The 18,533-nt window shown below is 44.8% G+C and overlaps 1 protein-coding gene across 3 annotated transcripts in view; it reads left to right on the top strand.

The window, feature by feature from the left end:
• The first annotated feature begins 248 nt into the window (after positions 1 to 248).
• Positions 249 to 18,533, top strand: part of LDLRAD3 (low density lipoprotein receptor class A domain containing 3) — a 92,665-nt gene continuing 74,380 nt past the window's right edge. For all 3 annotated transcript variants that reach the window (XM_061347202.1, XM_061347193.1, XM_061347183.1), the window contains exon 1: positions 249 to 378. In XM_061347202.1, the coding sequence (XP_061203186.1) occupies positions 345 to 378 (34 nt within the window). In that variant the 5' untranslated portion in view covers positions 249 to 344. The remainder of the gene's footprint in view (positions 379 to 18,533) is intronic.

The following is an 18,533-nucleotide window of genomic DNA, read 5'->3' as shown; positions in this document are numbered from 1 at the left end:
ATGCGACGAAAAGGAGGCAGCTCTCCGTGGCTTTTCCCGGTGTGTGTGCGGGCAGCGAGGCCTGCAGCCCCCGCAGGATCTCCGTGCAGGCTCCCGAGGCCTACCCCCGCCCCGACCATGCCGCGGGGTCCAGTCCCAGCCTCGGGGAGCTCCGATCCGGCGCTGGGCCGGGGCGGTGGCAGCACGCGTCCTCGGCAGGGCTGCGGGGCGGGGCGGGGCGGTGGCGGGCACCGCCCCCGGTCCCTCCCCCGGCCTCCCACCGCTCAGCGGCCTCGAGCTCCGTCGGGAGCGAGGTGGCGAAACGGAGGAGTTTCGAAGTTTGTGGAGCAGCCGGCGCGGGGACCATGTGGCTGCTGTGGTTGTTGCTGGGCTCGGCGGGTGAGTGCGGGCGGTGGCGGCAGCCCGGGAGCGGCGGCGGGGGCGTGCTCCGCTCGGCGGAGGAGGGCTCCGGGCCTCCCTCCCTGCTTTCTCCCGCCTCCCTTCGGCGGCTCGCTGCGAGCAGGGCCGGGGGCGCCGCCGACCTCACCTCCCGTTCCCATGGCTGCTCTCCCCTCCCATAGCGGGCCGGATGCGGGGTTCGCTGGGTGGGCCGGGTCTGGCCGTGGCGGGCGGAGACCCTCCCCTCAGGGCGGTCTCGGGGCCCCCGCTATGGGGTGTGTGGGGCAAGCGTGAGGCGAGGCAACCGGCGGGAAGGTTCCGGTGCGTCTGGGCCAAGCTTGGCCATCAAAGCAGCCGAGGGGCTGCGGCCCCGCTGGTACAACCTGGGCCAGCCGACGCGGGCTCCCTTCTCTTTGCCGAGGCCTTCCCGGGGTGGGGGAGGCCGGGGCGGGCTCGGACAGACGCACCGCCGGGGTCTGTGCACCGAAGGGAAGCGCTCGGGTCCTGCTTGGCTTTACTTGGCGTCTTCAGGGGACATTTCCTACTTTTTATTATTACTCATGTTGTAGAAACTGTGCCCCCCCCCCCCCGGACGGCATGTGTCTGTCAAAGCCGGCGAGTTGATGATGTTTTGTGCAGCTTTGCTGCAGGTGTGAATTATTTCTGCAACATGATCTTAGCGGGCGCCTTTCCAGGCAGTGTAAGTAGCCTGGCTGCATGCTGCTGGGTCTGCTTCCGAATCGCGCAGTGGCGATGGAGTGATGACATGCAGTGGGTACAACTGATTATCAAGTTCCGTTTCTTTCTTCTTTTTCGAAGAGTGTTTGTTGTCATGAAGAGCTGACAAGTTTCATAGCTTCAGTGGTAAAAGTTTGTTTCGAGTGTGTAGATGGATAGGAAGGAAGGGAAGCACAATAGGACTTTCGCTGTTTTGAAATTAACTGCAAACCAAAGCAGCAATGTTCCTAAGTCTTGTGTAGGTTTGTCTCTTTGCAACACTTCTTCAGCAGTTCCTTCTTTCGGAAAGCTTCAGGCCCAGCTCAGGTTTGTTTATCTGGATTGTGTTGCCTTCTTCCTTATTAATTTGCATTTACTACTGCCAAAACTTTACCTAATTATTCATGGCAAGGTGTAGTTTCCATGTGTTGTATATATTTGCTTGTAATAGCACCCTTAGATTCACATGGAGGGTTCCATGCTGCAAGATACTGATCTTCACATGGGAAGATTTCCCAGCCACCCACTGGTGTTCCTGCTCCACCCTGGCCTGGGGGCAGTGGCCAAGAAGACCTGGTTCTCATCTGGAAGTTAGTACTTCAGCTTTTTGACTGCAAGCTGCCCTTCTTGCACAAGAGTTACCCTGCAGTTATTTAATGAGAGGCTCTGGCTTATTTTGGGGCAGATTCAAAGAGCTTTTCAAGCCTGTTAGTTTGTTGGGTTTTTTTAATTCTGTTTTTCTTGTGAAGAATAAAGTATGGGATCTTTGGGTATTTCTTTTTTAAATGTTGTTTTCTTTGTATATTTTGGCGGCCCTGCAAGCTTCCTGTAGGGCAAATTAGCTTGTCTCTGCCTGGCCTTCACTCTGTTTTGAATTTTAATTCTGATAACTCCTGAAAACATTTCTTTTCCTGTTGAATCTTTTTTTGGGTACAGATGGGAAACCTTGAAACCCTGGGGACTGATTTCAGCTAACGGAAAATAACCACTGTGTAGTGTCTCTGTGTCTAAACAGTTCTGTGTTGTGTTGGTGAAGATACGGATGGCAAAGTATTGATCTTTTGTTTCCATCTTTATTCCTAATATTATTACTGGATCACTTAGTGCTTTTGATTCTGAAAGACTTTATCTGCATGGGAAAGGTTTTATCTTGTTGTGATACATAGTGTGAAGTTATAGTTCAAGGCTAGGTTGGATGGGAGATGAGCCATAATGGGGATAAGTTCTAATGGATACTGGGAATGGCTTTAAGCTGACAGAGGGGAGGTTTAGATTAGCTGTTAGGAAGAAGTTCTTCCCTGTGAGAGTGATGAGGCCTTGGCACAGGTTGCCCAGAGAAGCTGTGGCTGCCCCATCCCTGGCAGTGTTCAAGGCCAGGCTGAACCAGGCTTGGAGCAACCTGATCTATTGGAAGGTGTCCCGTCCTGTGACAGGGTTGGAACAGGATAAGCTTTAAGGTCCTTTTCAACCCAGAACAGTCTTTGATTCTATAATTCTGGTTTGATTTCAGTTTGTAATTGCAACTGATAATCAATCAGAAAGAGACTATTGTTCTGAAGCTTTAGCTTGTGCTCCCTCATACGATGGCTTTCCTTTTCCAGTTCCCGCCTCATTTCAGGTCTCTTCAAGATCTTGGGTATGTGCACACCTAGTCTCTTTCACCAGCAAGTGCCCAGGCAGATCCACTCCTGCTGCCCTGCCTGTACCATCCTCTGACCCAGCTCCCAGTGGTTCCCAGTTCATTTGGCTCAGTGTCAGCCCAGGAGTTCCTGGACGTAAGTTAGGTCCTGCAAGGATTCCAGTTACCGGCTTAGCCTGTAACAACAATATTGAGTAAGTTAATGTGGAAGAAGGTTTGTAAGTTAAAAACCAGACATCTATGTTTATCATCTTCCACAGTTTGCATTACTTCAGTAATAAAAGCTGATCTACACACAGTTATAGTGAGTCTAGGGAAGGATTGCTTCAGAGAGCTTCCAGTACATTATAGCTGAATAAACCAATGAAATGTAAACAGTCCTTAAAAGGAAAATGGACTCTGTAATTCTGATTATCACTGTGCTTTCTGTTCAGGGAAACCTGAATCTACTGAATATGTCTGAATACAGATTTATGGTTTTTTTTTTTCTTCAACCTGTAAAACCTCCATTCAGGAGTGAAATGATGGCAGGAGTCACAAATATTTAGCTAAATGAACTGCTTTTTAAAGGTATGATTGCAAAGTGAGTGGAAAAGGAAGACTACTTTCTTATGAGAAGTACAAAAGTTCCTGTTTGAATTTGGAATAGGTCTTAAAAATGGCAGTTTTCAACTGGCTGGAGAATCAAAGTACGGTCAGTGCAGCACTGGAATTCCTGAGTGTGGTCCCCAAGATGTCACAGCTCAGTGGAAGGACCTTTCTGAGCCAAATGTGCAGTGCATATATTATACCTTTTAACTTGCTCTGTGTTCAGGGAAGACTTTTGTGTCTTGTTCTCTAGCCTTTTGGTCTAATATTGTTGGACTCAGGACCCTCTTCCACAAGCAGCATAAACATGCAGGGCTGCATATGCAATTCTGTCACAATTTGTCAGTACATCTCAAATACTGTCAAACCAAAAAAAGCAGCATCCCCAAAATTGAGCTGGGGTAGGTGCTGCTTGAAGAGTAACATTGCCATGTTCATCTGCATTGTGTAATGTGTGCTAGCTGAAAACTTCCACATGCTACTAATGAAGTAGTATTTCCTTGCATGGGACTTCATTTGTACTAACATTCAGAGATAACTACTTCTAGTGGAGGTTTTCAAGCAAAGACATTCTACCTACTGCATGGAAGAGCACTGCTGAGCATTGCCCTGCTCTACTGTGCAAGCAGAGAACAAGAAAACCACTCGCTACTTGGAGAACTGCATCTGTCTTGTTTAGGTCTGTTTTGTATTTTTGATGCAATCTTCTGAAAAACTTTTAAACTGGGTCTAGTGCTCTATAACCAGTGTTTATCTCTCTCAGCACACAAGCCAGCAGTGAGCTTGTGTAGCATGTCAGTGTGTTGGCAACAGACAAGGATTTTTGTAGAGCCTTTGGCAAGTCAAGAAACTTCCAGTGTGGCAAAGTAGTGGGAGAAATAGGTGATACACAACCAGCCAACTATGTCCTGGGCTGCATCACCAGCACATTGAGGGAGAAGATTCTCCCCCTCTCTTCTGGTGAGAACCCCCTTCAGTCCTGCGTCCAGCTCTGGGGCCCCCAACACAAGATGGATGTGGAGCTGTTGGAGTGAGTCCAGAGGAGGCCACAAAGGTGCTTCAAGGGCTGGAGCAGCCTCTGCTATGGGGACAGGCTGAGAGAGCTGGGCTTGTTCAGCCTGGAGGAGAGAAGGCCCTGGGGAGACCTTAGAGCAGCTTCCAGTGCCTGAATGGGTGACAAGTCTGGAGAGGGGCTTTTGAGAAGGGTCTGTAGTGACAGGAAAAAGGGAATTACTTTAAACTGACTTAAAACTGATTAGACATTAGGAAGAAGCTCTTCCCTGTGAGGGTGGTGTGACACTGGCACAGGTTGCCCAGAGAAGCTGTGGCTGCCCCATCCCTGGCAGTGTTCAAGGCCAGGCTGGATGGGGCTTGGAGCAACCTAGTCTAGTAGAAGGTGTCCCTGCCCGTGGCGGAGGTTGGAAGTGGATGAGCTTTAAGGTCCCTTCCACCCCAAACCAGTCTTTGATTCTGTGGTTTGCTGAAGATGTAAGTCTGCCAGAAGTCATAATGAGAACAGCTGGGAAGTACTAACCTTAGTGCAAAGCTCCACATCCCTGCTGGAGAGAATGTTTGGGATTTCTCACGGGAGCCAGCACCTGCAGACAGGTTCTCTCAGGATGAATTTCTGGTTATCTGGTTTGATGTTTGATGCTGTTGTCAGACTTTACTCTTGTAGGGTCCTTTTTGATGCAGGGACTGAAATAAGCATATGGTGATTTTGTGGGTATCATGTAAACTTCAGGGATTTTGAGTACTGTCAGGGAAAGCAATGTCTCCTTGGCTAGGCTTCCATAGGTTTCTGTTGCTCCTTGGGTGTTTGAAGTTGCAGGGATGAGGAGCTTCCAGTTGTCCATCCCACTGGGGATAACTCTGCCACAACAGGAACCTGCAGTTGTTGAGGGCTGGGAGGGTGAAAGAGTGATTGCAGTGTTGTAATCGCATGTTGTGATAGGAAGTGGAGATGGCTAGCTATAAAACAGTTTAAAAAAATGCACCTTTCGTTCTAATGTGAAATAAAGCATTACAAACTTATAGTCAGCATTGTCTGATGCAGTGGTAGACTAGCAAGCTCCATACTTCTTTGGGTGCAAACATGTCATTGTGATAATATGTTTATCCTACTTCCATTTGTATGCCGACTATCTACCAGGTGAGGAACAAAATGGCTCCCTTTGCTGTAAAGCTGGTGGACTGTGGTGTGAAATGTGCTGTGATTGTAGTGCTCTCTGTTCTGCTATCTTGTCCGTTGGGGCAGCTAATGATGAGTTTTAGGAAGTCTTGTAGACTGTTACTGTTCAGTTGTCCCACCTGCTGCAAACTGGAGCTGTGTTTGCCCTACCTTTGGTAGAAGGCACACTGCGATAAGTATTTAAACTGGCATTTTCAGGGCTTGAACTTAAAACAGTTGTGAGCAGGTGGGTTTTGGAGGTGAGGTGGGAGAAAGATCTTATGTTTCAATAGTTATTTTGTAGGTTTGGGCATTTTTGTCTTTTCAAATATTAAAGCAGAAGAGATCTTGCAATCTTCTGCTCTGCAAGATCTCGTAACAGAATATGCCAAGACACAGAATGGAATATTTCAAGTAAAACCAGTTTTAATGGTATATTTTAAGCTATCTCTAAAGTGAAACATTTAATGACAGGCTGCCTTTTGCCTGAAATATAAGTAGATCATGGCTGGAGGTAATTGTAGAGTCAGCCATTAGTATAATGAGTTTATCATTAATTTACTGACTGCTGGAGAATTTTTGAGGGGAAGCTCAGATGTGTTAAAAAACCCACGACAACCCAAAACACAAACCAAGAACAAAGATACAAATTTAAACGAATAGCTTAAGAAAAACCAAATCAGTAAACTTTGCTGATACCCCTGCAGAAAGCATTTAACTAAATTAGTCTGTCTCATAATGAAACTGTTAATTTATATGATTGGTGGAAACTTACATTTGCTGTGGACTGAGTATGTATCCACATACTTGTTTCTCTGACACGTACAGACTTGTTAGCTGAAGGAACTTGATTGTGTGTTTGAGCATCTTTTTTTATGCAGCCTCTTGTACTAGTAAAACTGCCGGAGCATAAGGCAGTTTAAGCCAACTTTACGTGGCATGCAGGGTTGTCTAGTGGGACAGAAAAGCCTTATTAAGTGAGGAGATGGTGTAATGCTAATTGGTTTTCATGTGAGTTTTAATTTGCATGTGGAAAATGTGGAGGCAGTGAGGAGGTTTCTAAATGGAGCCACTTGTCACTCTGCTTGTTCTTGTACTCGGCTGCTTGTGCAGGTATCCCCATTTGATTGCAAAGGAGCTTGTGGAATTGGATACTTAATTTAGTTGCACTTCATAGAAATAAGTCCTCTTTGAAAAACAGAGAGGAAAAAATAGGTAGTTTCTGTTAGTGTTGAAGGGCTGGAGAACCTTGTGGCGGGGTAATCAAAGGGGCCCAGATGAACAAAATCAAAGTGGGAGCAGTTTGTGGGAGGGTGGCTGAGGAGAACTTTTTCCTCTGATCCTCAGGCCTTCCTGCCATGGCCTGGCATATCAAGCAAAGCTGTTTTTTGGATATGAGCATATGGTGGTGTAAGTTGCTGTGCCACAGAGTGACATGTCTCAGTGAACAGGCAGCTGAGGCAATGAGGTGATGTTGCCATGAAACTTGTCTAAAATGATCTCTGTACTATGAGTCTTTATCATGCCGTGTGAGCCTTTATTTGGGGGTTACAGTCATCATTTTGGGGGTTGGAACCAGCTGATCTTTAAGGTCCTGTCCAACCCAAACATTCTGTGATTTAGGATTAGGGGCTAATGAACTTATACCAGATCTGGGGAGGTTCTGATATTGTGTCCTTTTAGCCAGGAGGTTTCAGTTATTTTAAAACAGATTTAATTATCTCTCAGACAGCCTGTAAGCCTTAATTTATTAAATGTCAGGAAGTGTGTAAGTGGAATATGGTTGAAGTTTGCTATTCTGTTATGAAATAGTTTTTTTTAGTAGGACCAACAATATATTTTTTCAGTTTTCAGTGCTGTATTTTGTGGACTTGTCTCTTAGCACTGATGTATCACTTCACTTGTGAAGGAGCCAAATGACACAGCTCCAGACAGAACACATCTGCCAGCCACATCTGTGTCAGCTCAATGCTTGTACTCTGATGGGCAAAGCTTGTCAGGGTCTTCCTGTGCTGCAGGATGTACTCCAGGTTGTGTTACTGATCAGCAGCATGACCTTGGGCAAGATCTCTTTCTTTCCTTGCTCTAGTAATTTCCATTTTACCTGTTTAATCAGGGTTTTTTGGACATCAACTTTCTTTCACACTATTAGCACTAGCCTAATTTTAGTCAAGAGCTGTATGTTACAAATAACAGGCATATCTTTCTACAATTTGAAATAGCTCTTTACTTTGAAGAAATGTTTTTGATATGATTTTTTTTTTCTCAAGCATTCCTGGTTTTTCTTGGTTTTGTTGGTGTTGCAGTAAAGTCATTAAGATTCTTCAAGCAGAGGAGTTTCAGGTTTAGAAAAACGTGAAATGTGATATAGGCACACCTATGGATATAATTCTGACAATCTATGTGAAAGATACTTCCCCCTCCCCCCCCCTTTTTGTAAAGCAGGGCAAGATTTGACACCTCATAGTTGTGTTGCTTGTGCAGGGTGCTCTTTACAGGTAACACATGCTGTATTGCATCTGCTACCTAGTGGCTGCTTCCCACATACGGACTTATAAGGTGATACTTCAGCTGGTGTTTTTGAGTTTGCAGGATTCAGAGACAGTCTTGGGCTTTGTATTCTGCTACTGTTTTCCTGATGCAAGGGTAAGATATGTTAAGGGCTATTAAAAGTTTTTGCTGGACTTTCTATTAGTTTAGCTAAAATTCTGCAGCTAAAAATAGCACTGTTTCTCAGATTGTGAATCCCTTTCTTGTCAAATTCAGACTTCTTTCCCTTCCTTTCTTTCCCTGTATCCTTGTTCTTTTGTTCAGCAGCTGAATGTAATGGCTTAGTCTTCACCAAATCGGTCAGCATGAAGAAAAGGAGGCTCTGGGAAGCCCTTAGAGCAGCTTCCAGAGCCTAAAGGGGTTGACAAGAAAGCTGGAGAGGGGCTTTTGGCAAGGTCATGTAGTGACAGGACAAGGGACTGGCTTTAAACTTTCAGAGGGGAGATTTAGATATTAGGAAGAAGTGGAATTTGTTCTGTAACTGAGCTTGGAAGGTGGTGTTCGGGTACAGCAGACTGCTAGGGACTTGGTCTCCCTAGGTTCTTGGTACAGTTTCACAAGTGAATTGTGCATTGTGAGCAAGTTACTCAGTTTCTGGGGGATCAGTTATGATGTATATTCAGTATTTTTGCTTGACATGAAATTGAAGGTGTGCACGTATATCTAAATAATTTGTGAATGTGGGCATTGTTAGGGAATGCTAAAAAATATGCTAGAGCGGTTCCTTGTGTTGTTTCATATGCAGACTAGCCCTGCTTTGATTCACCTGCCAAAACATATCAGCTCTTCATGAACAGATGAAAGGTCCTACACCTGGGTCGGAGCAATCCCAGACACAGCTGCAGGCTGGGCAGAGAAGAGATTCAGAGCAGCCCTGCAGAGAAGGACTTGGGGGTCCTGGTCGATGAGAAAATGAACATGAGCCGGCTTCAGTGTGCGCTCGCAGCCCAGAAAGCCAACCGTATCCTGGGCTGCATCAAAAGGAGTGTGACCAGCAGGTCGAAGGAGGTGATCCTGCCCCTCTACTCTGCTCCTCACTTGGAGTACTGTGTGCAGTTCTGGTGTCCTCAACATAAAAAAGACATGGAAGTGCTGGAACAAGTCCAGAGGAGAGCTACGAGGATGATCAGGGGACTGGAGCACCTCCCATATGAAGATAGGCTGAGAAAGTTGGGGCTGTTCAGCCTGGAGAAGAGAAGGCTGTGTGGAGACCTCATAGCAGCATTCCAGTACTGAAGGGGGCCTATAGGGATGCGGAGGAGGGACTCTTCATTAGGGACTGTAGTGATAGGACAAGGGGTAATTGTTTAAAACTTAAACAGGGGAAGTTTAGACTGGATATAAGGAGGAAATTCTTTCCTGTTAGGGTGGTGAGGCACTGGAATAGGTTGCCCAGGGAGGTTGTGAATGCTCCATTCCTGGTGGTGTTCAAGGCCAGGCTGGACGATGCCTTGGGTGGTATGGTTTAGTGCGAGGTGTCCCTGGCCATGGCAGGGAGGTTGGAACTTTATGATCTTAAGGTCCTTTCCAACCCTAACTATTCTATGATTCTATGGTAGTCAGCACTTAGGACCTCCAAAGGAAGCACATTTCAGTCAGTGAACTCCAAAGGCAAAATAACTCTTCTAAGTTGCTAAAACAGTGTCCTGTCAATGGCATAAGGTGCTCTTGTGGCTGGGGCCAAAACTAGTTGCAAGAGCTGGGTAGAACTGCGCACTACTAAAACACTGGGCTGTGTCACCAGAAGTGTGACCAGCAGGTTGAGCGAGGTGGTCCTGCACCTCTACTCTGCTCTAGTGAGAGCCCCCCTGCAGTGCTGCATCCAGCTCTGGGGAGCAGCAGAAGAGTGATGTGGAGCTGTTGGAGTGAGTCCATAGGAGGCCATGAAGATGCTCCAAGGGGTGGAGCAGCTCAGCTATAGAGACAGGTTTAGAGAGTTGGGCTTGTTCAGACTGAAGAAGGCACTGGGGAGAACTCAGAGCAGGTCTAAGGGAAGGTGTTTGGAACTAGATGAGCCTTAAGGTCCCTTCCAACCCAAACCATTCTATACATACAGTCTAACTGGAACCTGAAGTGCATGTGTTTTGTGTTGGGGAGAATTGTGCTTCTCCAGAAGAGTTAGGGGCTCTGATGCTGATCTTGGGGATGGGAAGACTAAATCTTCCATGATCTGAACCACAATAAGAAACATGTCTTATCAAGGACTTGGCACATGTAGAACAGTCTTCTTCTTTGCTTGCTAGAGTCAGTGGAAAGACAGTACAGATGCTGAGATCAAGATCTGCTCTGGCTGGCAAGAATGCCAACTGCCATGGTGAAAGCCTGGAGTCCGGAAGAACTGTACTTGCTGCCCAATCGGTTTTTAAAAGACGTAAGTCATTAAACTAATTATGCATAATTGAGAATTGGCTAGGGAGCAGTAGCAGTGTGTTTGTGGGGACTGTTGTCTATTCCAACTCAAAATAGACTTTTTTTCTTTTTTCCTCTTTTAACCAAGCTTTTGAAAGGTGGAAAGAATGAAGCTGGAAAGGGAAAAAATGATCCATGTGACTGATGCTAGTCCTGTCTCTTAATGAAGTGCTGGATGAGTTTCACATACCTGATTGTGAGTGAAATAAAAGCCTACACTGAGTTAATTAGAATAGTAAAAAAAAATAAAAATGCAAGAAACCAAACAACCGAAAACAAACAGCAACAAAAAACCCCAAATCCCCAAACAAACAAAAAAACCCCAACCCATTGTGAACTTCTAAATTAACAGACCATTCACTTTGCCATGTAACCAAGGTTTTGCATGTTAAACTTGCCCTTCATTAAATGGAGTACTGTTGAATTCTGATTTACAGTTTCAGACATTTCTGTTTGCCAGCCCTTTCTTAAAAGGTGAGGCATTTTTGATCTTGTGAATGTGTTGGCTTTGAGTATCAGCAAACGTGAAGGTAAGAAAAAAGTGAAGACGTGTAATACTTCAGCCTATGAGCACTCAATCTACAAGCATTTGTTCTTGTACAGTTAGATGGAGGGTTTCCCCCTAGATCTGCACCCAGTATCAGTTTTGGGAACCAGGTTTTTTTTCTCTCCTCCAAAAAAGGAGACCCATGTGCAGTGAACAAATCAGGAGTGTACTTCTGACCAGAGATCAGAGTGATTGGACTAGAACTCTTAACACAGTACCTGAATGATAAAAAGGGTGTTGATAGAGCTCCTAAGAACACTATGTTCAGTTCTGGGCCCCTTGTTATAAGAAAGACATTGAGGTGCTGGAGTGAGTCTAGAGAAGGGCATTGGAGCTACTGAAGGGTCTGGAGCATCCTTGGAGCATTCCATGAGGAATGGCTGAGGGAACTGGGATGCTTAGTCTGGGGAAGATAAGGCTCAGGGGGTACCTTATCACTGCAACTGCCTGAAAGGAGGATGGAGTGAGGTGGGGGTTGGTCTCTTCCCCCAGGTAACAAGTGATAGGATAAGAGTAAATGGCCTCAAGCTATGCCAGGGAAGGCTTAGACTGGATGTTAGGAAAAATTTCTTCTCCGAAAGGGTGGTCAGGCATTGGAACAGGCTGTCCAGGGAATATGGTAGAATCACTGTCCCTGGAAGCATTCAAAACCCATGTAGACAAGGCCCTTAGTGACATGGCTTAGTGGTGGACTGGGTAGTCCTGGCATATTGGTAGGACTTGATGATCTTGAAGGTCTTTTTCAACGTAGTTGATTCTATGATTCTACATTAGTTACAGCATAAATGCCCAGTGTCTCTTCCTGCAGCATCTTTGGTAACTCTCAGGTTCTCAAAGTTAAAAGCTCTCTACTTATTACTGACTTCTATGTGAGTTAGACTTCGGTGTGTAATCAGATTAGGTATCCTTAAAATTTCTAATGGGATCCTTGAAAATCTGCCAATGGACTATTTAGGTTTTCTGATGAATTGTTTTAATGGAGCTCTGCATTGCTATTTGTTTAAGTCTTCAAGGTAGCCTCAGGCTGCTTACTTTCCAATTTCCTTGTGTTATCTATAGATAAATGTCTGCTTTATTGGAGCTTAATGGCCAGTCAGCTGAGTCAAATGAAATCCGAAAATACAAAACCCCAGTTCTTGTTGCTAGCAGGATCTTCTTGTCCTAACTGAGTCTGAATTCAGAGCTGCTGGTCTGCTAACTGCCTTGTACATGGTCTCATGGGGACCCCGTGTTCGGCTTGTAAAGCCTAGTTTAGTTAATTTTCACTGCAGTGTTGGTGCTTCATTTGTCTGCTCATCAGTAGCTGCAAAATTAAGCAGCCCACTCTTGTGAACAGACTTCCCCATTTAAGAAGTGATAAATGTAACTTCCTTTGGGCCTGTATCAGAGAGACCGTTGTAAGGCCTGTCGGAGCCTGTTAAAATTAAACCAACACAACTTAGACTTCGAAAATACCTGGTGGTTATCTCTCTTGAACAGGAAACGTCTTATATGGGGTATCTCAAAGAGGCAGTTGCTTTTGGGAAATGAGTCACACTTTCTGCCTTCACCAGTCTGGCCCTTGAAGGTGGCATGAATTGAGTATTTGCATACATAAGTCTTCCAAGCTGCTCTGCACATCTCTAAGAAAACACACCTGGCAAAGACTTAGAAATACTCCAATGTTTACTTCAGTTTGGAAGTTGTTGGCCTATTGAGTAGTGTTGGCCTATTGTTTTGGAAAAAAATGTGTTATTGAAATGCTATAGTAAATGTTCTGGTTAGAGAACAGTTTGAGTGAGCTCAACTGTCAAAACTAAACCCTGAGAGTAAGCAGCTCTACCAAGAGCTTGTCATTGCATGATTCCAGGGCACAATTGTTTCGGATACCTTGAAATCTAGATATTCATAACTGTTTTTTAAACAAGCTTCCGAAGTTGTTTCCTGGTCCTCCTGCAATGTTGCTCCTCCAGCATTAAACAGAGTAAGGGGTAGGTATGTATGCATACAAGAGAAGAAAAGGGGTTCATATTGAGACCCTGTGAGTGTGAAGAAGAGGGCAATTAATCACTGTGTCTCAAATGACTTTAGATTTTTAGTTCCAGGAGATCAGTTACCTCTATGGAGTCACTGTGTGGTAGTCGAGCAGGCAGGAGTTTAGGAAGATGGAGTTTCATCAGCTAGAGGGAGGGCCTAGCTGTATTTTAATCAGAATCTCTGGACTGGGTATTAGCTACAATATATATATGGGTATTAGACACCCCATTCCTGGCAGTGCTCAAGGCCAGGTTGGACAGGGCTTGGAGCAACCTGGTCTAGTGGAAGACGTCCATGCCTGTGGCAGGGGGTTGGAACTGGATGAACTTCAAGGTCCCCTCCAATCCCAACCATTATGTGGTTCTATGATACCTGCTCAAAAACTTCTTGTTAATGACTCTTCATGTTTACTACTGAGGAATAAGTTATTCAAGATACACCTGTGGGCTTTAATATTAATACTTTACATTTTTTAATTAGGCATCTTAAAAAGCAGTTTATATATTTGGAAAACTATTGATTAGTATGTATCTTCAGGTACCCATTTTCTTGGCCTCTGGGAAGCAGGGAAATATAAATTATGCATGCTTGCAACATTCCCATGGGATAGGAGAGCATTAGTAATCATTAACAGATTAGGAAGACTGAAGTGAAGGAAAGCAGAGTAATATAATCATGTAAGAGATCTGTGGCAGGGATGAACCCTTGTCTCTGCTCTTCTCAAATTCCACCCAGGAAGCTGCCCTTTCTTGACAGGGATCCTGTCTGCAAGGCTGGTCTGTGTCGCAAGTACTGACATTAATCTCCCTCCTCCTGAAGCTTGTTTTGCCAGCATTCCTGTTGGGAGCAGACTAGGAGTCGGCACACCAGCATTGAACCATAGCGGTGTTTAACGTGTCATTATGGTGTTTCAACAGCAGCTGGGTGGTGTACAGCTGCCAGTTGGTAAAGCCTCAACTCTGGCAACTGCTGTTGAGGGTGGAAGTTCCAGGAGTGTGGAGACTTTCGTTTATGTGCATGTGGATAGCACATAGGGCTGTCCGTTTGGTAAGCCTGATGAAGAACTGAGAAGGGGCAGGATAGGTGACACAACATGCAATGAATGGTCATGTCCTTCTATGTTTGGTTTTTAGTAGTACAAATAGGTAGTGGCATCAGTGGAAAGCTCAGGTGGGAAGTACAGTAGGAGTAGACTGTATTCTTTTTCCTAAATTACTTTTATGTGTTGGTGGTAGGAAATGTGCCTCTGTGGTACCACTGACAGTCTTCAGTGGCTGGCGGGAGGGTTTTAAATCCAAGACTGAGTTCTGTGTCTTTCTGCTGAGCTTCTAGTTGAATTTATTTGCCTTGGCAAAAAAGTTGTCTGACTTGAAGACACGCTATGCACAGGCTTAAAATATCTTGAAACAGTAGGGTTTGAATACCACCTTTGCTTTCTCAGGAGCAAATACTGCCACTGAACATACAGATCACATTTGAAAGTGTTTTTTCCCTAGCTGCCCTTTACTTCAAACACAGCCTTTTATTTATTTATTCCACACACACCCCCCCCCCCCCCCCCCGACAAGGTAGTAAGATGTAGTTACTGAAATTATTTGATTTTGTGCATGGGGCACTCACTGTGCTTCTCTGAAGTGAGAGTATTTCCCACATGGGTAGAGTGGGACACAAATCAAGGTGATATGTGATGATATACAAGTAGAATCAAGATAACATCCTAGAGATAACGGTGCTCCTTGGCAGTACATTAACACCAGGCCTATTTGCTGTCTACCTCGCTTTGTGCCTTACTTGAAATGGAGATACCACTTACCCACCTCAGGTTCTTGAGTTTTGTAAAGGCTGGTAAGTGCTTGGTATCTCAGAGTGAGTCTCATCAATAATTCATTATCACTTAATTGCTGGAGCTGACTTCTGATTGATTTAGTAAGTAGGACACTAGGAAATGGCACTTTTCCCCAGTCAGTTCTGTTTTGCTGCTTTTGCCAGCCTCTCATGGGGGAGTTGTCCACATGCCTTCTCACTCTGCCATGGATGCTTTGCCCTAGGGCCACAATAAAACTAGAGGAGCTTGCGAAAAGAAGGGGGTAGGCAGCATCAGATGGGGTTTGGGATTTCTTTTTGCCTCAGTAGCATGTCCAAGAAAGGCTGGACCACAAAGACTGGAGTTGAAGGGTTCAGCTCTGCACATTTGACACACCATCACTGTGTGTCGGTGCATCTTTTGCTTGCTCAGATAGAGGGGTTTCTCCTGGATGGCTGTCTTTCATTCCTGCTGCTTCTCAAAGTGCTTAAGGTTCTGCTTGTTCTGTCTGTTGCTGTTGTCTGTAAGCTAGTCTGAGAAGGCTGTTTCACTTGCCCCTTTTAGCTCACATGTAAAACACATGAACACCATGTAGGCCACTTGTAGCCTGTGGTGTTTACCAAGAACAAGTTGTTTGGTGCTAGAGTCCTGGGCAAGCTTTAGCATTGCATTTTATTCTATCTTAGTTTTCCCTTGATACTTTCATCAAGTTCACAACTATGGGTCAGTATGCATGGTCAAATGTAATTATTATGTTTGTGTTAAGTTCCCGAATCAGAAATACCCACCTACATAACTTGCAGCAAAACAATGAGTGTGTAAATCTTTCTTTTGCAGCAAAACAATGAGTGTGTAAATCTTTTTCGTGTGTTGTGTATTGTGTTTAATTAAAAAAACTAATTGCATGGGAGATTAGGAAAATGGGAAATCCATTACATTCAGCCTTTGAGTGATGGAAAAATTCAGTTAAATGAATTGTATTTATTAATTGAGCTTCACGCCTTTTTCCTTTTTAAAAGGGACTAACCATTGAATAAGAGAAACCCTGTTCCTTAACTAGAAGGCCAAGACAATCAAAGTGCTTTCAGTATAACAGGCAACTATATAGTTAATTTCTCCTGCAACTGCTCCAGTTACATGGCCATTAACAGTTAAATTATTAATAAAGTACTGCTGAAGGAAGCTGATGTTGGTTATCCTCTTTCCTCTGTGCTAGTCACCAGGGGCACAGGGGTCTCATTCCTCAAGCAATGGGAGATGCAGACAGGCTTTCTTCCAGACTTGAACATGGCCAAGTTGTCAGTGTCTTTCACAAGGAATTTATGTTACAATGAATGATGAGCAATCTCTTACCTACTGGCAAATGAAGGCCTGCCTAGAATGAATGGGTTTGGGAGGCACTTTGCACTGGTGTCTCTGATAGCCAGAACACCCTGATGTATTGTCATGGTTTAACTCCAGCTGGCAACTCGGCCCCACACAGTTCATTACTATTGCTCACTGCCCTCCATTGGGATGGGGGAGAGAATGGGAAGAGCAAAAGTGAGAAAACTTGTGGCTTGAGATAAAGACAGTTTAACAGGTAAAGCAAAAGCCACGTGCACTGAAGCAAAGCAAACCAAGGAATTCATTCCCAGTCCTGGCTGTGCCCCCTCCCAGCTCTTTGTGGGCCCCCATCCTGCTCACTGGTGGGGTGGAGTAGAGAGCAGAAAACGCCTTGGCTCCGTGTAAGCACTGCTCAGCTGTAACAAAAACACCCCTGTGTGATCAGCACTGTTTCCAGCACAAATCCAAAACACAGCCCCATACCAACTACTATGAAGAAAATTAATTCTGCCTCAGCCAAAGCCGGGCCAGTTGTGTAATGCGAGTCACATGTTATCCAGTGTGACTTCACCTGTGTCTCATGATGGTGCTTGTCATGTGTCCCAGGCAACATGGCTTGTGTTCTGCTGATGTGGCATGTCTCCTGCTAACAGGAGGGTAGAGCTGTCCTGTGAAATTGCTGTGACAGATTGTCACTAAGCGTTAAAGTGCCCGTTTTTGGAAGGATCTTGAAGGATAGTGGCTTTTTTTTGTTTGTTTGTTTTTTTTTGTAATAAAAACATGATTTTAGAAGGTCCTGATTTCATGGTCTGTATGATCTAAGTGCAAGATTCATCATCTTTGCCAAGTATATTTGTCTTCTTTGTAACAGTGTTTGTTTTTTTGGGGGGGGGTTGGTCTTTTTTTTTTTTGGTGCTAATGTGCTGATCTCCATATACTGCAGGAATTTGCCACTATTTGGTAATAGAAGTGCAGGAAAAAAAATAGAGAAGATAATTGTGTTAAATTAAAACCCACTTCTACTTTTGTAGGAGGAAAGTCTTTACTCTTTTTCATTATTTTTTTCCATTTGCTTTATATCTTCTGTGAAGTATATGATCTCTTTCTGAACTATTTAATTTTCTAAGGCTACGGCAGGGTCCGTTACCTCAAGGAGCTTTGTATCTTAGCTGTGAAGACTTGTTCCTGTGATCCCAATGAAGTGGATTCAGAGAAGAGAGAAAACCTCATTGTACGGATGACTGCAGTTAACTGGGCTTTCTGACTGGGAAGGTGGGAGCTGTGACTCTGCAAGTCTTTGACAGAAAATCTGAGCAGAATGTGTCAGCTTGTCTTTTAAGAAAAGTAGAAGTTATTTTAGTGGCTTGGAATCAAACTTTTAATAAATAAGTCTAAGAAGAACCTCGGGTGCCTTTTTAAGGAAATAATTGCTTCCAAGTATTTTCAGTTAAGGTTTCCCCAGGAGAAAAATGATTTTTGGATGTTCAGCACCTCTCATATGAAGATGGGCTGAGAGAGCTGAGTTTGTTCAGCCTGGAGAAGAGAGGGCTCCAGGGAGCCATTAGAGCAGCTTCCAGTGCCTAAAGGGACTGACAAGAAATGTAGAGAGGGGCTTTTGACAAGTGCCTGTAGTGACAGGACAAGGGGGAATGGCTTTAACCTGACAGAGGGGAGATTGAGATGAGATCTTAGGAAGAAGTTCTTCCCTGTGAGGGTGGTGAGGCCCTGGCACAGGGTGCCCAGAGAAGCTGTGGCTGCCCCATCCATGGCAGTGTTCAAGGCCAGGCTGGACAGGGCGTGGAGCAACCTGGTCTAGCGGAAGGTGTCCCTGCCTGTGGCAGGGCATTGGAACTGGTTGATTTTTTTAGTTCCCTTCTAACCGAATCCATCCTATGATTTTGTGGTTCCCATTCTGTTAAATATGGGCCAGCATGTTCAAGGTGAGATTACGTATTGCAGCACTTCGGGTTTGGTGTAAGTGTGCTTAGGTACTTCATTAGAAAATCTAAATACAAATAAGGCAGCTGCCCGTAAGGGCTACAAGTGGGTTGAAGTGTTGTTCTGTCCAATAAATACTGTCATACAGTAAGATGTATTGAAGAGTTATTGTAACAGCAGTGATGCACAGATACAACAGCTCATGGAAATGCGAAGGCTGGAGACTGCTTTGGTTGGTTGCTGCTTGTGTTGAGTGGAATAGGAGAAACCTTGGCTAGTGTTCAACTAGTGGTCTGTTTTGATAGCACTAGCTGTTAGTTTAGTACTGTGTATTACCTACCAGAACATCCTTTAAAATACCTATTATGTTCATTTTCTTCTGAACTTCGTGTGGTGTGTGAGAGGGACAGAAAGGAAGGTGCAGTGTGTATGTGAGTGGCAATGGAGAGCA

This window comes from Neopsephotus bourkii, unplaced genomic scaffold (assembly GCF_033783945.1).
Source record: "Neopsephotus bourkii isolate Nb327-2 ecotype Australia unplaced genomic scaffold, CSIRO-AGI_Nbou_v1 NB_42, whole genome shotgun sequence".
NCBI classification, from domain to species: Eukaryota; Metazoa; Chordata; class Aves; order Psittaciformes; family Psittacidae; genus Neopsephotus; species Neopsephotus bourkii.
Note: the sequence above shows the minus strand (reverse complement) of the source record. Positions and strands in the feature narration are given on the sequence as shown.